The sequence below is a fragment of the Rhinopithecus bieti genome, unplaced genomic scaffold, assembly GCF_001698545.2.
Source record: "Rhinopithecus bieti isolate Rb0 unplaced genomic scaffold, ASM169854v2 scaffold_47707, whole genome shotgun sequence".
Lineage (NCBI taxonomy): Eukaryota > Metazoa > Chordata > Mammalia > Primates > Cercopithecidae > Rhinopithecus > Rhinopithecus bieti.
In genome coordinates, this window is record NW_016819117.1 from 686,108 (window position 1) to 702,066 (window position 15,959).

General features: G+C 56.7%; 1 protein-coding gene across 1 annotated transcript in view; it reads right to left on the reverse strand.

Moving 5' to 3' along the window:
* Positions 1 to 13,683: 13,683 nt before the first annotated feature.
* The window catches only part of LOC108519365 (putative serine protease 29), a 6,205-nt gene continuing 3,929 nt past the window's right edge, over positions 13,684 to 15,959 (reverse strand). Inside the window, exons 2-4 of the mRNA XM_017858286.1 lie at positions 15,731 to 15,957; positions 14,063 to 14,226; positions 13,684 to 13,948 (exon numbers count right to left, since the gene is read on the reverse strand). Of these exons, the coding sequence (XP_017713775.1) occupies positions 13,838 to 13,948; positions 14,063 to 14,226; positions 15,731 to 15,957 (502 nt within the window). The 3' untranslated portion in view covers positions 13,684 to 13,837. The remainder of the gene's footprint in view (positions 13,949 to 14,062; positions 14,227 to 15,730; positions 15,958 to 15,959) is intronic.

Sequence of the window (15,959 nt, forward strand, 5' to 3'; positions counted from 1 at the left end):
TTTTTTTGAGACAGAGTCTCACTCTGTGTCCCAGGCTGGAGTGCAGTGGTGCGATCTTGGCTCACAGCAACCTCCGCCTCCTGGGTTCAAGCGATTCTCATCCCTCAGCCTCCCAAGTAGCTGGGACCACAGGTGTGTGCCATCATGCCCAGCAAATTTTTGGAATTTTAGTAGAGTTGAGGTTTCACCATGTTGGAGAGACTGGTCTCGAACTCCTGACCTCAAGTGATCTGCCCACCTTGGCCTCCCAAAATGCTGAGATTCCAGGCATGAGCCACCACACCCGGCCTCCATCCATCTATTCTTCTATTCTCCCATCAACCCACCCACCCACCCACCCATCCATCCATTCTCCCATCTTCTCATTCCTCCCTCTCTCCTCCAGCTGGTCACTCATTATGACTTATCCACGTACTTTACCATCTATTCCAATTATCTGGATGAGACAGGCCACCCCAGCCCTTCCCAGTCGTGCTTCTCTTGGGGTGAGTTGAGGGGAGAGGTGTGGGTCCAGAGCTGGGGGAGGACTTCTCCAAGTGTGTGCAGGCCAGCCTTGCTCAGCCCCGTTCTACCCAAATTCCCCGGGGACAGAGCTGGGGGCTGGTGATTTAGAAGGATGAACCCTGCCCAGTAGCAGAGTCTGAAATGATTAAATTTCTTTCCTCACAGTGAAAATAATTTTATTGTTCCCTTTATCTGCACAGTGCAAGTTTGCTATCACTGCTCTAACGATGCAGTGAGATGCAAGGGTGTCTGGGCTTCTCCCGCAGGTGCAAGCAGTTTTTCCGACTGGCACCACCCTCTATCCAGCCTGCAGGCTTATCCTTGCAACCAAGCCACACCTGACGCCTCCGGGGACCACTCAGGCTTCCCTTCCGGGCTAAACCTGACACCCAGGGGAGCCGCCTCTTGTTCTTCTGTGGACTCTTCTGTCTATGACATGACCTCCTGCTGCATTTTTAAATCCCCGTCACACACCCACCACCTCCAGGTCCTGAGATTGGGGTAGGACAAGTTTATTCCCCTATAGCCCAGGACATGCCACCTAGTGACATCGGTAGAATGAATGAATAAATGAATGGCATGAATGAATGAGATCTTGAAAATGACTCTGAATTGTGTGTGAACCTGCTAACACCCTTGCTTGGTGACGGGGTACACGGCATGTAAAACGCAATCGGGGTGGGGTGTGGTGACCTGTAATCCTAGCACTTTGGGAGGCCGAGGCGGGTGAATCACCTGAGGTCAGGTGTTGGAGACCAGCCTGGCCAACATGGTGAAACCCCGTCTCTACTAAAAATACAAAAATTAGCCGGGTGTGGTGTTGGGCGCCTGTAATCCCAGATACTCAGGAGGCGCTGCACTCCAGCCTGGGCGACAGAGCAAGACTCCATAAAACGACAACAACAAAAAACCACAATAAGGAGTGGTGACCCCAAGGTTGGAGGAGAGGCTCTGAGCCTCTCACCCACCCAAACTCCACCTGCCCAAGCCAGGCCTGCTCCATTCTCCCAGCACTCAGGGATTCCAAATGGGAGAGCTGGACCACCCACTCTGCAGCCCCAAAGACCACTCTGACCACCAGCCTGTTGACTCAGACAGTTGTTTAATGAGATGATCACAGCTGCACAGCACCGCAGCTCCATGGGGGCCTCCGCCCTCTTCTCGGGACTGGCAGGGAAGGAGAGGGGAGGAAGAGGGGATGGGAGCAGGGCTGAAGCATGGAGAAGTGGGCGGGAGGTGTGGGTGGAGGGGATCAGAAAGCCCCACCAGGGAAAGTCGGGACAAAGCTTCCGCCTCCTCCGCGGATCCTCAGGCCCAGGAAATCGGGGCCCACACTTCCTGATTTCCCAGCGGATCCAGGCGACATGGCTCTGGACGCTTGTGAAGACGGCCAGCAGCTGGATCATGGAGCAGCCGATCCCCCAGCTGACCACGCCCACCTGGACCCAGGAGCCTCCCTTCCTGCAGACCAGGGGCCCTCCGGAGTCCTCCTGCAGGGAGAGGGGACAGTCACACGTCTCGCCAGGGACCTTGGCACAACGGGACTCCTTGTCCAGCCTCGAGAGGCCCAGACCAGGAGAAGCCCCCTGGGGCAAGGCAGAACCCAGACATCTTACCATGCAGGGGCCGCGGCCCAGGCTGCCGGCACACAGCATGTCTTCTAGGATGGCCTTCCCGTTGGCGCTGGTGTGCAGATACTCCTTGTAGCCCTTCTCACAGGCCTCGTGATCTTCCAGTGGGATGTGCACCTGCTGCAGGCGGTAGGGTGGGTGTAGTGGCGCTGGGGGTGGAAGAAGGGAGTCAGGAAGCAGCAGGGGGCTGTGTCCCTGACACAGTGGATTCGTTCACACCCGCCACGGCCAAGGCGGCCACAGGGAGCGGTCCCGAACCGCCTGTGACGCCCGGGCCTGGGGCTCTGGTCCTGCTCTCCTCACTCCGACCTGGAGCCAGCCTGAGCCTCAGTTTCCCCATCTGTCCTGGGTGGGAGTGTGACCTCAGCCCATGCTGTGATAGACGGGCTCAGATGCCGCAGACAGACCCAGGCTGGGTGGTGTCCTGGCATTCACGTCCCTCCAAAGCTTCAGGATGGGGTCTAATTTAGAAATAGATTCTTGGCAGATTGATTAAGGTGAGATGAGGCCATGCTGGGTTAGGAAGGGCCCTAATTCCAAGACAGGTGCTCTAATGAGAGGCAGAACAGGAGCGGCCCCAGCCCAGAGGAGAAGGTAACACAAAGACCCAGGCAGAGATGGGAGCCATGCGGTCGTGAGCCCCGGGACACCAGGGCCACCAGAGGCTGGGAGAGGCCAGGAGGGACCCTCCCCTAGAACCGGGGCGGGAGCAGGGCCCTGCCCACACCTGGACCTCGGGAGAACACATCTCCGTGGTGTGCAGCACCCAGGATGCGAGTCTTGTCATAGCCCCAGGACACAGACACGGAGGGCACTCGGGGGCCTGCAACCCAAAGGTCCCAGAACATAGGAAGAAGCGTGACTTCCCCCATCAAAAAACATAACCAGCTTCTTCCTCCCACCCCCACCGAGCAGAGTGTGAGGGCAGCAGGCTGCGGACCTGGGGACTTGAACCGATTCCGCCCCTGCTGCTGGCAGACCCGGAGAGCTGTAAAACGCCCTTTACCGTCTTTAATGTAAAACGAATATCAGAGCATCAGGGCGGCCACGGGGGGCTGAGAGGCCGCGCCGGGGGGACAGCTGGGACCTGCGGGACGCTCCTTTCCTTCCCTGTCCCATTTATTTCTGAGCTTGTGAACCAGCCCCCGAGGGACCTGCCTCCAGGAATGGGCATGGAGGGGAAAACTGGGGAACTTCCCCACGCCCCTCCACGACCCTGGCCCCCCAGCCATTCTCACCGTAGTAGGACGTCCTGCCCCAGCCGGTCAGCCAGCACTCGTCCTCCGGGGTGAAGTTCAGGGCCCCGGGCGGCAGGGTGACTGGCTGAACATTGCTTGCCGCGCCCACGCGGGTGGCCAGCCGCAGCAAGGCCAGATTGAATCCGAGGTGGGCGGCGACGTTATGTTGGGGTGGACGATGATCGGCTGACGTTCAGCAGACCCCGGCCCGGTACAGATACAGTCCCCGGCATGGATCCGGTAGGTGGACGGGTCAGTGTCCTTACTGGGGGAGGACGCACCCGGGCTGCTCAGGGGGCCTGGTCTGCGGCGGCCCCACTCCCACCTTTCCCTCGGATGGGTCCCCGGCCCGGGGACTCACCAGGAAATGGCAGTGGGCGGCGCGTCAGCACCCAACTGGGGGTGGATGGGGGGAGGGAAGCCCCGCGATGTGCACCAGGAGGCCCAGTGGTAGCTGTAAGATCCTCAGGCTGACCTGCCACGGCCCACTTCCCCTGGGGGCGTTGGGCCCCACGATGCCCACCAGGTCATTCTCGGGACGGGTGCTGGAACAACCAAAGGAGGTCAGGAGCCACACTCCTGCAATGCCAGAGCTTCCAGGTCCTGTCGACAACGGGGGTCGCTCTCTGTCCTAGGCCCAGTCCTGGAGGTCCAGGTGGGGATGGGGCCAGGACTCACCCAGGAGTCTCGGCCATGGAGCCCCAGGCAGGGGAGGCACCAGGAAACAGCAGCCACAGCATCTGCGCAGGAGAGGAGGAGGGCTGGGGTGGAAACAGCGCGCAGGACCCGGGCTGGAAGCTACAGATGGCTGCCAGGTGGTCAGGTCCTACACCGGTCTGTGGCCACAGCTGCCTCCTGGACGCCGCCCGGAGCTAACTTTATCTCCTTGCAAAGGGAAGTGGGGTGGGCTCGGTCACACCTTCCTCCCTCGGGGTGGGAGCAGTAGCTCCAAGCCTGGGCTGTGGACCAGGCTGACCATGAGGCACAGGGAGCCACCCGCGCCCCTTCGCATCCCTCTGCGGGCAACAAGGGCCCCGCACCGAGTTCCCTGTCTAACACCAGGGCTCACCACCAGGGACATTTGTCGGTTGTCATGTGATATGGGGGATACCACCCACATTTTTAAGGGAAGAGGCCGGGGTCGAGGGGCTAATGTCCCACGTGCACAGGGTGCGCCCCCCACTGCGAGTATCCCTGGCTCCCAAATGCCCACTGCCGGGTTTGGTTACTATGCTGCCATTCTCGTGGCCCAGTGCCTCCAGAGGGCCAAGGAACACCTGGGCCTCAGAGGAAGAAACTGTCTGGTAATGGCTCTCCCTCACGCCTCTTCCTGACCACCCGGGACAGGATGGGCACTTGTACCACCTTCCACGGGTACAAAAGCATCAGCCAGAGGGCCCGTCAGAGGCGCTTGGACCTAGGGCCACCCCCCCCCCCCCCCCCCCCCCCCCCCCCCCCCCCCTCCCCCCCCCCCCCTGGGGACCTGCCTGCTCCATGGTGGCCACCCAGGCTCAGGCTCCAGCCTTGGAGGGAGTTTCAAACCACACAGGCAGAGCTTCTGAGATGGCTCAGGAAACCTATTAATCCGATACAACACCTCAGATGCAGGAGGGCAGCACCCTGCTCTGGAGAGGGGCATCACTACCTGGGATCTCAGAAGGTGGGAGCTGAATTTCAGGCAGGCCCAGGCTCCCAGGCCCCAGCCCTCCGCATGCGTGCCTCGGGGCCCCGCCCCGGCAGGCAAATGCCTGTTTTAGCCCAGGTGGCAGACACGTTCGGGGCCGACAGGGGCAGTGGAGGCCGAGGGCCCAACCCTACAGCCCTCTCCTCCAGGAGTCTTGCTTTGCCATGAGATTGTAACAGGGGGTGATCGGTGGGGTGTGGGGAACACAAGGGAAGCACGGTCCAATGGGTGGGGTGTGTATGCCTGTGTGTGTGCACGTGTGGGTGTGGGTGTGTGAGCATGCCTGTGCATTATGTGTGTCATCGTGTGTGAGGCCATGGGTATGTGCTATGCCTGAGGTGTTCATGTATGTGTGTGCATGTGCTGTGAGTCTGTGAGTTGCATACGTTGTGAGGATGAGTTGGTGCATGCATGTGTAGGCATGTTGTGTGAGCATGTGTGAGCATGTGTGTGCATGATGTATGAGTGATGGTGTGCATGTGCATGCATGTGTGCAGTATATACGTGTGTGAGTGTATGCATATGTGTAAGCATGTGTAGCATGAGTGTGTGCATGTGTGAGTGCATTGTTGTGCATGTTTGTTGGACATGCGTGATATGAGTGTGTGTGTGCATGCATGTATGTGTGTATGCATGTATATGTGTGTGCATGTGTGTGTACATGAGTGTGTGCATTGTTCGCATGTGTGTCATGTGCATGCAAGCTATGTGTGCGTGTGTGCATGTGTGCCGAAAATGTGAGTGGCATGCACGTGTGGTTAGTTTGTGCCTGCGTGTATGAGAGTGTGTGCGTTGTGTGTGCATGCATTTGAATGCATTGGTGTGCGTGTGTGTGTTGCATGGTATGTGGCATATAAGTGTGTAAGTATGCATGCATGTGAGTTTGAGTATGTGTGCTTGCATGTAGAGTGTGTGCGCACGTGTATAAGTGTGTGCATGTGCTGTCTGCCTGCGTGTATGTGTGCATGTGTGGCATGCATGTACGAGTTATGTGGAGCATGCATAGTGTGGTGTGTGAATTCGTGTATGTGTGCATGGTTGAGTTTGTGCATGTGTGTCTGTGTGTATGTGGGTGTGTACATACCGTGTGTGCATGTGTGCATGTGTGTGTATGACTGTGTGGTTGCCAGCATGTGTGCACTTGTGCACGTGTGTGTGCCTACGTGTATGAGTGTGTGCATGCATGTATGTGTGTGTCTGCATGTATGACTGTGGGCATGCACGTGAATATGAATGAGCGTGTGTGTGTGTCTGCATATCCTCCAGCTGGAGAAAATCCAGTCCTTTCCGTGCTACCAGCAACTTCCTGGTGGTGCCTCAGGATTCCCCGGAGGCTGAGGGAGTGGGTCCCGAGGCTGGGCCTGCAGCTGTGAAATCCTCTGCAGCCAGACTTCCGCCTGCATGCCCAACCCTGGACCTCCCCACATAGGGAGGAGAGAAGCCCCAGGCTGCCTGGGATGGGCTGTCAGCCACCTGTGCCCCTCCCTCCTGGCCGCGTTCACCCGTCATGGGCCAGGACCTCTGGCTCTGTGTCTTGGTAGCAGTCGCACCCCTCACTCCCAGAGCGCTTGACCCACGCCCACTTCAAGGTTCTACCCAGGCCCATGGAATGGGCAGCTCCACCTGAAGACGCAAGAAGGAGACGGGAGAGCAGCTGGAGGACGGGAAGCCTGGGAGGCCTGGCCAGGTGAGGCCAGGAGAGGCTGATGGGAGGGAAGCTCAGGTCTGGATCACCTGGGTTCCGTGTTTAGACTCAGAGGACCGAGGAGAAGAGAGGATGGCTGCTTAGCCCGGCGGCTTTCTTGGTGATTCCTCTCCCTCCCAGGACACCAGGATAATGTGGCAGCTGCATCACAGTGCAGGACCCTCCTGGGCCCCACCCAGCTACCAGGAGGCAGGGTCCAGGAGGCCCAGGTAAGGCGAGGACGGCACCAGCCCCGAACCAGCCAAGATCCGCAAAGTGCAGCCAGTCTGAGGGCCGCGGGACAAGCATGGCCAGGGCCTCCAGGGAGGCCTGGAGCCTGCAGACAGGGATCCTGGACTGTGGGGATAGGTGGGAGAGGCCGAGGAGCCCTCAGGCCCCAGCTGAGTCCAGGCTGGGTGAGCCAAGCTCGCCTGGGAGAGGCCCAGGAGCCCTCAGGGCCCCGCTGAGTCCAGGCTGGGTGAGCCAAGCTCGCCTGGGAGAGGCCGAGGAGCCCTCGGGCCCCGCTGAGTCCAGGCTGAGTGAGCCAAGCTCGCCCTGTGTGGAGGCCGGAACGTCGCATTCTCACTAGATGCAGGTGACACTTTCCTTTTATCTTTTATTCGGTGCTTTATACTTGGAATCAGGTGTGAGGTCGACGAAAATTGGGCATTGTTGTGTGGAGAAGGTTCTAGAAGTTGCCCAGTGCTGTGTCTGCACAGGGAGGCTCCTACAGGATGTGCAGGTGAAGGAGGGAAATACCTCCAGGGTCGGGAGCCAGGTGCCGTGGTAAGGTGAACTGCATTTGCCGAAAACATACATTCAAGCCTGAGGCCCAGGACCTGTGAATGTGACTTTATAGGGAAATTGGTTTTGCAGATGTAATTAATTACGTAATTAAGGATGTCAAGATTTAGGGTGGGCCCTAAATCCAAAGACAGGCATCCTTGTAAGAGAAAGGAGAAGGGGTTGAGACCTAGAGTGGTGGAGGAAGGCCGGGGAGACAGGCAGGGATGGGAGTGATGTGGTCACAAGCCAAGGACAGCTAGCAACACCGGACACGAGGAGACGGGCACGGAGCAGCCCCTCCCTCCAAGCCTCTGAAGCAAGCAGCCCTGCCTACACTCTAGGATTGAGAGAGAATAAGACTCTGCCCCTCAGTTTGCAGCACTTTGTGCAGCAGCCCCAGGACACTGATACAGGTGACAAGAGATGGGGTGCAGGCTGCTCACCGTGGCTCATGCCTGTCATCTCAGCACTTTGGGAAGCTGAGGCAGGCAGATAACTTGAGGTCAGGAGTTTGAGACCAGTCTGCCCCAACATGGCGAAACCCCGTCTCTACTAAAATACAAAATTACCTGAGCATGGTGGCATGCACCTGTAATCCCAGCTACTTGGGAGGCTGAAGCAGGAGAATCGCTTGAACCTGGGAAGTGGAGGTTGCAGTGAGCTGAGATCATCCATTGCCCGCCAGCCTGGGCAGCAGAGCAAGACTCCGTCTCAAAAAAAAAAAGACCGAGTGGAAAGGTGTCAGTAACACTTCCTGTTGGCAGCTGGGCACAGTGGCTCATGCCTGTAATCCCAGCATTTTGGGAGGCTGAGGCAGGAGAATCGCTTGAGCCCAGGAGTTCAAGACCAGCCTGGGTAACAAAGTGAGACTCCATCTCTACAAAAAAATCAATAAAATCGGCAGGGTGTGGGGTATGTGCCTGTAGTCCCAGTTACTGGGGAGGCTGAGGCAGGAGGATCTCTTGATCCCAGGAAGTTGAGCAGGGAGCTATGACCACACCACTGCTCTCCAGCCTGGGTGACAGAGCGAGACTCCGTCTCAAAATAATAATAATAAACATCACTGGAAATTGGGATGGGCTGGAATCAAGCCCCGGGAACTGCAGTGGAGCCCAGTGAGGAGCTGGCTCTGGGGTTGGGAGCAGGTGGAATGTGGGGACCAGCATGGGAGCGGTTTTCGGTCCCTGGGCCAATGACAGCTTCGTCGCCGTTTCTGGTGGGCAGGGCTCTCTTCCTTTTCACTTTTCCTCGCATGGTCTTGGAAACGGTGGCCCTTTCTCTTCTGAAATCATGAGACTTCATGTTGTGCTTTCAACTTAAATCCAACAAAATCTCTGTCTTTCTTTCACCGCCACAGCTGGTGTGGAGGGAAAACTAAACCAAGGGTTTTGGTGTCTTCCCGGCCAGCAAGACGATTTGTGTCTAGATGACACTCCCTCAGGGAGCACGGAGGTCCATGAGGATAGGCAGTAGGTGAAACTTCAGAAGTTAGTGGGTAAATTTCATTTCTGATGACAAGTTTTGCTTAGAGCTTTAAATGAACAAAAGCAATTTTCTTCAACAGATACTGGAACCAATACAATTATTGATAAAACTTTTTTTTTTTGACATGGGGCTTTGCTCTGTTGCCTAGGCTGGAGTGCAATGGCAAGATCTTGGCTCACTACAGCCTGAAATTCCTAGGCTCAAATGATCCTCCTGCCTCAGCCTCCTGAGTAACTGAGACTACAGGTGCACGCCACCACGCCTGGCTAATTTTGTATTTTTTGTAGAGATAGGGTCTTGCTGTGTTGCCCAGGCTCTGCATGGCTTAAAACAAATGTATTTATAGAGATAGACTCACTATGTTGCCCAGGCTGGTCTTGAATGCTTTGGCTCCGTCCATGCTCCTGCCTCAGCCTCCCAAAGTGCTGGGATTACAGGCGTGACCACCGCGCCCAGCCGAGAAGCCCTGTGTATCGCCAGCTGTTGGTGTTGCACTGACGTGAGTCAGCTGCCTCGCTGCACTTGTGCCCCTGACACTGTCTGCAGGTGACCTTGGATGGTCTATGAAGACCACCACATTGTGGGCAGACGCTGCAGCCCCTTCCCTTCCTTTCCAGTCCTGACACTGCTTGTCCCTTTTCTTTGGTTTTGTTTCATTTTGTTTTCTGTTTTGCTTGTTTGAGACAGAGTCTCACTCTTCACGCCCAGGCTGGAATGCAGTGGCACGATCTTGGCTCACCGTAACCTCCACTCCACCGGGTTCAAGCGATTCTCCTGCCTCAGCCTCCCAAGTAGCTGGGATTACAGGCATGCGCCACCACGCCCGTCTAATTTTCATATTTTAGTAGAGGCGGGGTTTTACCATGTTGGCCAGGTTGATCTCGAACCCCTGACCTCAGGTGATCTGCCTGCCTCGGCCTCCCGAGTAGCTGGGATGACAGGCGTGAGGCACTGCGCCCAGCCTGTTTCTCTTCATGTATGTGCTGCCTGGGGCTGCCTGCATGGAGCTGCCTGCACTGAGCTGAGCAGAAGGAGGGGTGGTGGTCCCTACCTGTCCCTCACTCACAGGAGGGGCTTCCCGCGGTCCACTGTTTAGTAGGACGTTTGCTGTGGGCTTGGATGAGATCCCCTAAATTTGCTAAGAGTTTTATTGCAGTTGGTGGTTGAATTTATCAACCAAAAGAATCAAATGCTTATTGATTAGATTAGCAAAGGTGGTTTATCTCTGCTCCGTTAATTGGCAAATTAGACGGTTAGATTTCCCAAGCGTTCAACCAACCTGATTTAGACCTGATTAGGTGTTCCTGTAATTCTGAGTACATTTTCTGAGTCAGCTTGTTAATGAATTGGGGGGATGTTTGAATCAGTGTTCCTAAGTGAATTCGGCCTGAAGTTTTCCTGTGTTCTATTAGTCCAGGCTTGTCCTGCAGGCGACACTCATCAAATCTGATTGGCCTCTTTTTTCTACTCTCTGGAAGAGTTTGTTTGAAATGGTGATTATTTGTTCCTTGAAGATTAGTATAAGTCTCACATAAAACCATGCAAGATAGATATATACACCACTATGTACCCACAAAATTTAAAATAAAAAAATTGAAAGAATTGGCCAGGTGCAGTGGCTCACACCTGTAATTCCAATACACTGGGAGGCCGAGTGTGCGAGGATTGCTTGAGCCGAGAAGTATGAGACCAGACTGAGAAACATAGTGAGACCCGGTCTCTACCAAAATTTAAATATTAGCTGGACATGGCAGTGTGGCCCAGAGCGTCATGAGATGAGGCTCAGGGCATGGTAGACATGGGCAGCGGATGGATCCTAGGCCTTCCTGGCAGAGCAGTGGGAAGAATGCAGTGGCAGATACCCTCAGCCTGTCCCTGTGGGGCGTGGCTCTGCCCAGAGGCTGTCCAGAGGCTGTCAGACCCAGCAGAGAGTGGGTCACAGTGTTGAGATGACCCAGGGACAGGCACAGGACACCTCCATGGGCCTGCATCCTCTATGAGCAGGGGGGACAACACCAGTGAGATTCCCATCCCTCATCAGGGTGGCCCCTTTGTCCCTGTGGCAGGGCCCAGGAACAGCCATCGTGTAGCAGGTGACATGAGTGAGGGTGTTGGGGACGGCCATCCTGTAGCAGGTGACGTGGGTGAGGGTGTTGGGGCCAGCCATCCTGTAGCAGGTGACATGGGTGAGGGTGCTGGGGATGGCCATCATGTAGCAGGTGATGTGGGTGAGGGTGCCAGGGACGGCCATCATGTAGCAGGTGATGTGGGTGAGGGTGCTGGGGACGGCCATCATGTAGCAGGTGACATGGGTGAGGGTACTGGGGACGGCCATCATGTAGCAGGTGACATGGGTGGGTGAGGGTATGGGGAGGCCATCATGTACAGCGGTGATGTGACCGTGAACGGAACCTGGGGACAGCCATGGTGGTAGCAGTTGTGACTGTGTGGTGGAGGGTGCTCGGGAGGCCATCCGTAGTAGCAGGTGCTGTGGGTGAGGGTGCCTGCGGGATGGCCATCGGTTGTAAGCAGTGGATGTGAGTGGAAGGCTTGGGGACAGCCCATGGTGGTGCGTAGTGATGTGGTGAAGCGCTGCAGACCCACTCCTGGCCCTGGCCCAGGTCTTTGGGCCTCTTGGACCTTGGATTATCCTGCCGAACTGCCAAGCACTCCACCGTGTTCTGGCTCCCACTTGTAAGTTGCAACAAGGACCTGTGGTATGGGTCTGTGCCGTTGCCACAGAGCTGGCACCTGCCTTAGGCTGGAGGTCCGAGTCATCCACAGTTCGATCCATCCCTCGATCGCCCCCATGCACCTCCACTGTCTGAATAAGCAGAGCCTCCTCTTCTTAGCGGTGGAGCCCAGCATCCAGCCCTTAGCCTCTGTGTGGTTCTCTCCGGGTGCAGTGGGAGAAACCTGCCATGGATAGATCAAGATCACCTGCTGCGTTATTCACGAGTGTGAAGCCAGAAGGCGACAGCCAGACCAGACCCCACTCCGCACTCCCGGGCCGCTTCTCCTGTGAAGCCCCTTTCTTCCACAGGAGAGTGTTGGCTGCCCTTTGGGTGGCTCAGCGGGGCCTTCTCAGCCTCCACCTGGCCTCACCTTGGGGGTGGGGGTAAAAAGAAAGGAGAATGAAGACTCCCTCATCTCAGTTTAGGATGCCTGTGCCTCTGTCACAGCCCAGCAGCCTCCCCTGACCAGCGCGCGTGGCCCAGAGCTTCTGCGAGGTGGGCACAGGGCAGTCCATCACGGAGGAAGTTGTCAGTGCTAAAATGCTCCAAGCCCCTGCGGAAACTGTGCCGGCAACATAAGCGACGTAAACCTTGCTTGGTTCCCGCAGAAGCCTCCATCAGCGGCACCCCTGGAGATGCCGTGGGCACTGCAGGCGGCTGGGGCAGGGCTGCAGGTGGGCCTCGGGCAGGGCTGCAGGTGGGCCAGTTATTTCATCTCAGGGGTGGAGGAGTTGCCCAGGGGTTCAGAGAGCTTGAATGGGAGGGGACTGAGAAAGAACTACAGAAGAACCTCCCTCCAAAAAAAAAGCCCAAGGGATACAGCAGGGCATCCCAGGAAGCAGCGACGGCAGCCTGGGCCACAGCAGGGTCTGGGATGCAGCCAACTCTGGGTGGGGACAGGGGAGGTTCGTACCGGGTGGACTTTGCTGTTGTCTGCTGCTTATCTGAGGGAACGGGAATCTGCCCCAGGCCAGGCACCCAAACCCCTGCAACTAATGGCATGCGCGCAAAAAGGGCAGGGGGAGAGGGGAGGGAGGGGTGGATTAGAGGGTGGTGGACGGACAAGATGGATAATGGACAAGTGGATAGATTAGTGGGTTGGGTGGGTAGATGGGGTGGATAGATCAATAGATAGGTGGATGGATGGGTGGGTGGATGGATGGATGGATGGATGGATGGATGGATGGATGGATGGATGGATTAGTGGGTGGGTGGGTGGATGGGTGGATGGATAATAGATAGGTGGATGGATGAGTAGATGGATGGATGGATGGACAGATGGATGGATTAGTGGATGGGTGGGTAGGTGGATGGATAGATCAGTAGATAGGTGGGTGGATGGATGGATGGATGGATGGATGGATGGATGGATGGATGGATTAGTGGATGGTGGGTGGATGGGTGGATGGATAGATCAATAGATGGGTGGATGGATGGATGGATGGATTAGTGGGTGGGTGGGTGGATGGATGAATGGATGAATTCATGGTTGGATGAGTGGATGGATTTAGTGGGTAGATAGATGGTAGATGGATGAAATTTGGTGATGAGGCTGACCTGTACTTTTAGTGGAGGGCTGGGCTGGGAGCTGGGCCCCAAGAGAAGAGTCATCACTGAGAATATTTCCCCTGCTCTTGCCACCCATCCATCATTTCCCCCACCACCAATGAATGCCTGGTCTGGAGCAGCCATTTCTACAGCCGACCCTCCAGAGCATCAGGAAGCCCTCAGTCCCCGCCCCGCTAGCCGCACCCACACTCAGGAACACACTGGCCACTTTCTGGTTTGCTTTGCTAACAGTTTAATGAGATGACACTGCAAACTGGCTCCAGGACTTCCATCCCTAACCTCACCCCCATTCAAAGCACCTTCCATGCCTCCTCCTCCCAGTGTGAGGGAGGAAGGTGCAGGTCTGAAAAGGTGGAGGGAAGTGAGGACCATGTGGGATGGAGGAGCAGAGAAGGTGGGTGCTGGAAGGAGCAGGGAGCGGAGGGGCTAAGACGAGGAAGGAGCTGGATTTTAGGGAGCTGGGAGGGGCCCCGGGCTTAGAGGTGCATTTGCTGCAGGATCCAGGGCACGTAGGTCTGGACTTATGTGTAGACGCCAATGCTGGACCGATGACTGTAAAATCCCCAGCTCACCACTCCTGCCTGGAGCCAGGTACCTTTCTTCTTGCAGACCAGGGGGCCGCCTGAGTCACCCTGTGGAGAAGGAAGGCCCAGCTTGACCAGAGACCCAGGACCCTGCTCATCCCGGTCCAGCCTCAGAACCGCAGACAGGAAAAGAGATGGCAGGAGAGAGGCGCCAGGTCTCACCTTCCAGGTGCGGCGGTCCGGGCGGCCGGCACAGATCATGTCGTCCTGGATGAACTTTCTGTCTCCAGCACCAGGAAAAGCATCGTGGATCTGCTGCTCACAGTCTGCGTTGCCCAGTGCGGGGACCTTCACCTGCTGCAGGCGGTAAGGAGGCGGCAGCGTATCTGCGGAAACCAACCTTGGGTGTCAGGAGCAGCTCAGGAAGGGCCCCCAACCAGCACCATGGCAGGACCCCTCCCCGCCCTGAGCCTGAGCTCAGGACCTGGGATGCTCAGCCTACACGGCCTAAGGTGTAGTCAAAGGGGAGAACTTCTAAAGCTGCAAGAACTCAGAATGGAAATGCCAGAGTGGAGTACAGTGGCATAATCATAGCTCCTTGCAGCCTCCGCCTCCCAGGCTCCAGCAACGCTCAAGCGATCCTCCAGCCTCAGCCTTCCAAGTAGCTGGGACCACAGGCATGTACCACCATGCCCCGCTGATCTTTTTTTTTTTTTTTTTAAGATGGAGGCTTGCCCTGTCACCTAGGCTGGAGTGCAGTGGCGCAATCTCAGCTCACGGCAATCTTTGCCTCCCAGGCTCAAGCGATTCTCCTGCCTCAGCCTCCTGAGTAGCTGGGATTACAGGTGCCCACGACCATGGCTGGCTAATTTTTGTGTTTTTAGTAGAGTCAGGGTTTCACCGTGTTGGCCAGGCTGGTCTCAAACTCCTGACCTCAGGTGATCCACCTGCCTCGGCCTCCCAAAGTGCTAGGATTGCAGGCGTGAGCCACTGCGCCCAGCCAATATATACTTTTCTTAATTCTTTGTAGAGATGAGGTCTCCCTGTGTTATCCAGGCTGGTCTTGAACTCCTAGGCTCAAGTGATCCTCCTACCTTGGCCTCCCAAAGTGCTGAGATTACAGACCGGAGTCACCGCGCCCACCCCACCCCCCGCCACCCTACCACCCCCATCCACCAATACCTCTTAAATTGGGAGAAAAGGGAGATGGGACCCTACACACATATTCTAGCAAAGGGAGGCGGGACCCACGCGCACACTCCAGAAAAGGGAGGCGGGACCCACGTGTGCACTCTAGAAAAGGGAGGTGGAACCTACCCCGCACACTCTAGGGAAGGGAGGCGGGACCCATGCGCGCACTCTAGAAAAGGAAGGCGGGACCTATGTGCGCGTTCTAGCGAAGGGAGGCGGGACCCACGCGCGCACTCTAGCGAAGGGAGGCGGGACCCATGCGCTCTAGAACAGCACCAGGTATTGCCTTTCAAAGAACAGAGGACCGAAGCAGGAAAGGAAGAAAGCCTCAGGGTCTCTGAAACCTTCATTGGAGGGATGGACAGATGGGTAAATTCGTGCCCTCTTTGAACCCATTTTCTTTTCCACAAAATGAAGAAAATGTCTTGCAATGAGAATATGCATAAAATACGTGTTCTATACACACACACACGCACAGCACGGTCGCTGCCTCCCACCCACTCCAAAGGCGCATTTTTCTTTCCTCCCTCTGTTGTACGAGCTTGTATCCCTAGGGCAGCTCACCTGAACCCTGCACCCCAACCCTAGCAAGAGAGACCCCAGAATGTGCAAACCAAGGGCTAGTCTTTCATGAGCCTCCCAGGACCCCCACGTGTGCCCGCCCCGCGTGTGCCCGCCCCGCGTCCCTCTGGTTCTCACCGAACAAGCTGACCTTGCCCCAGCCTGTGGTCCAGCAGTTGTCACTGTCAGTGAACTCCAGAGACTGCCACGGCAGGGCTACCGGCGCGGGAGTGTTTGTTTTTCTCACACCGGCGGCCAGCTTCAGCAGGGCGATGTCTGCCCCCAGGAAGAAGACAGAGTAGTTGGGGTGGACGATGATTCGGCTGACGTTCAGCAGTCCCCGGCCCCCGTACAGATACACGTCCCT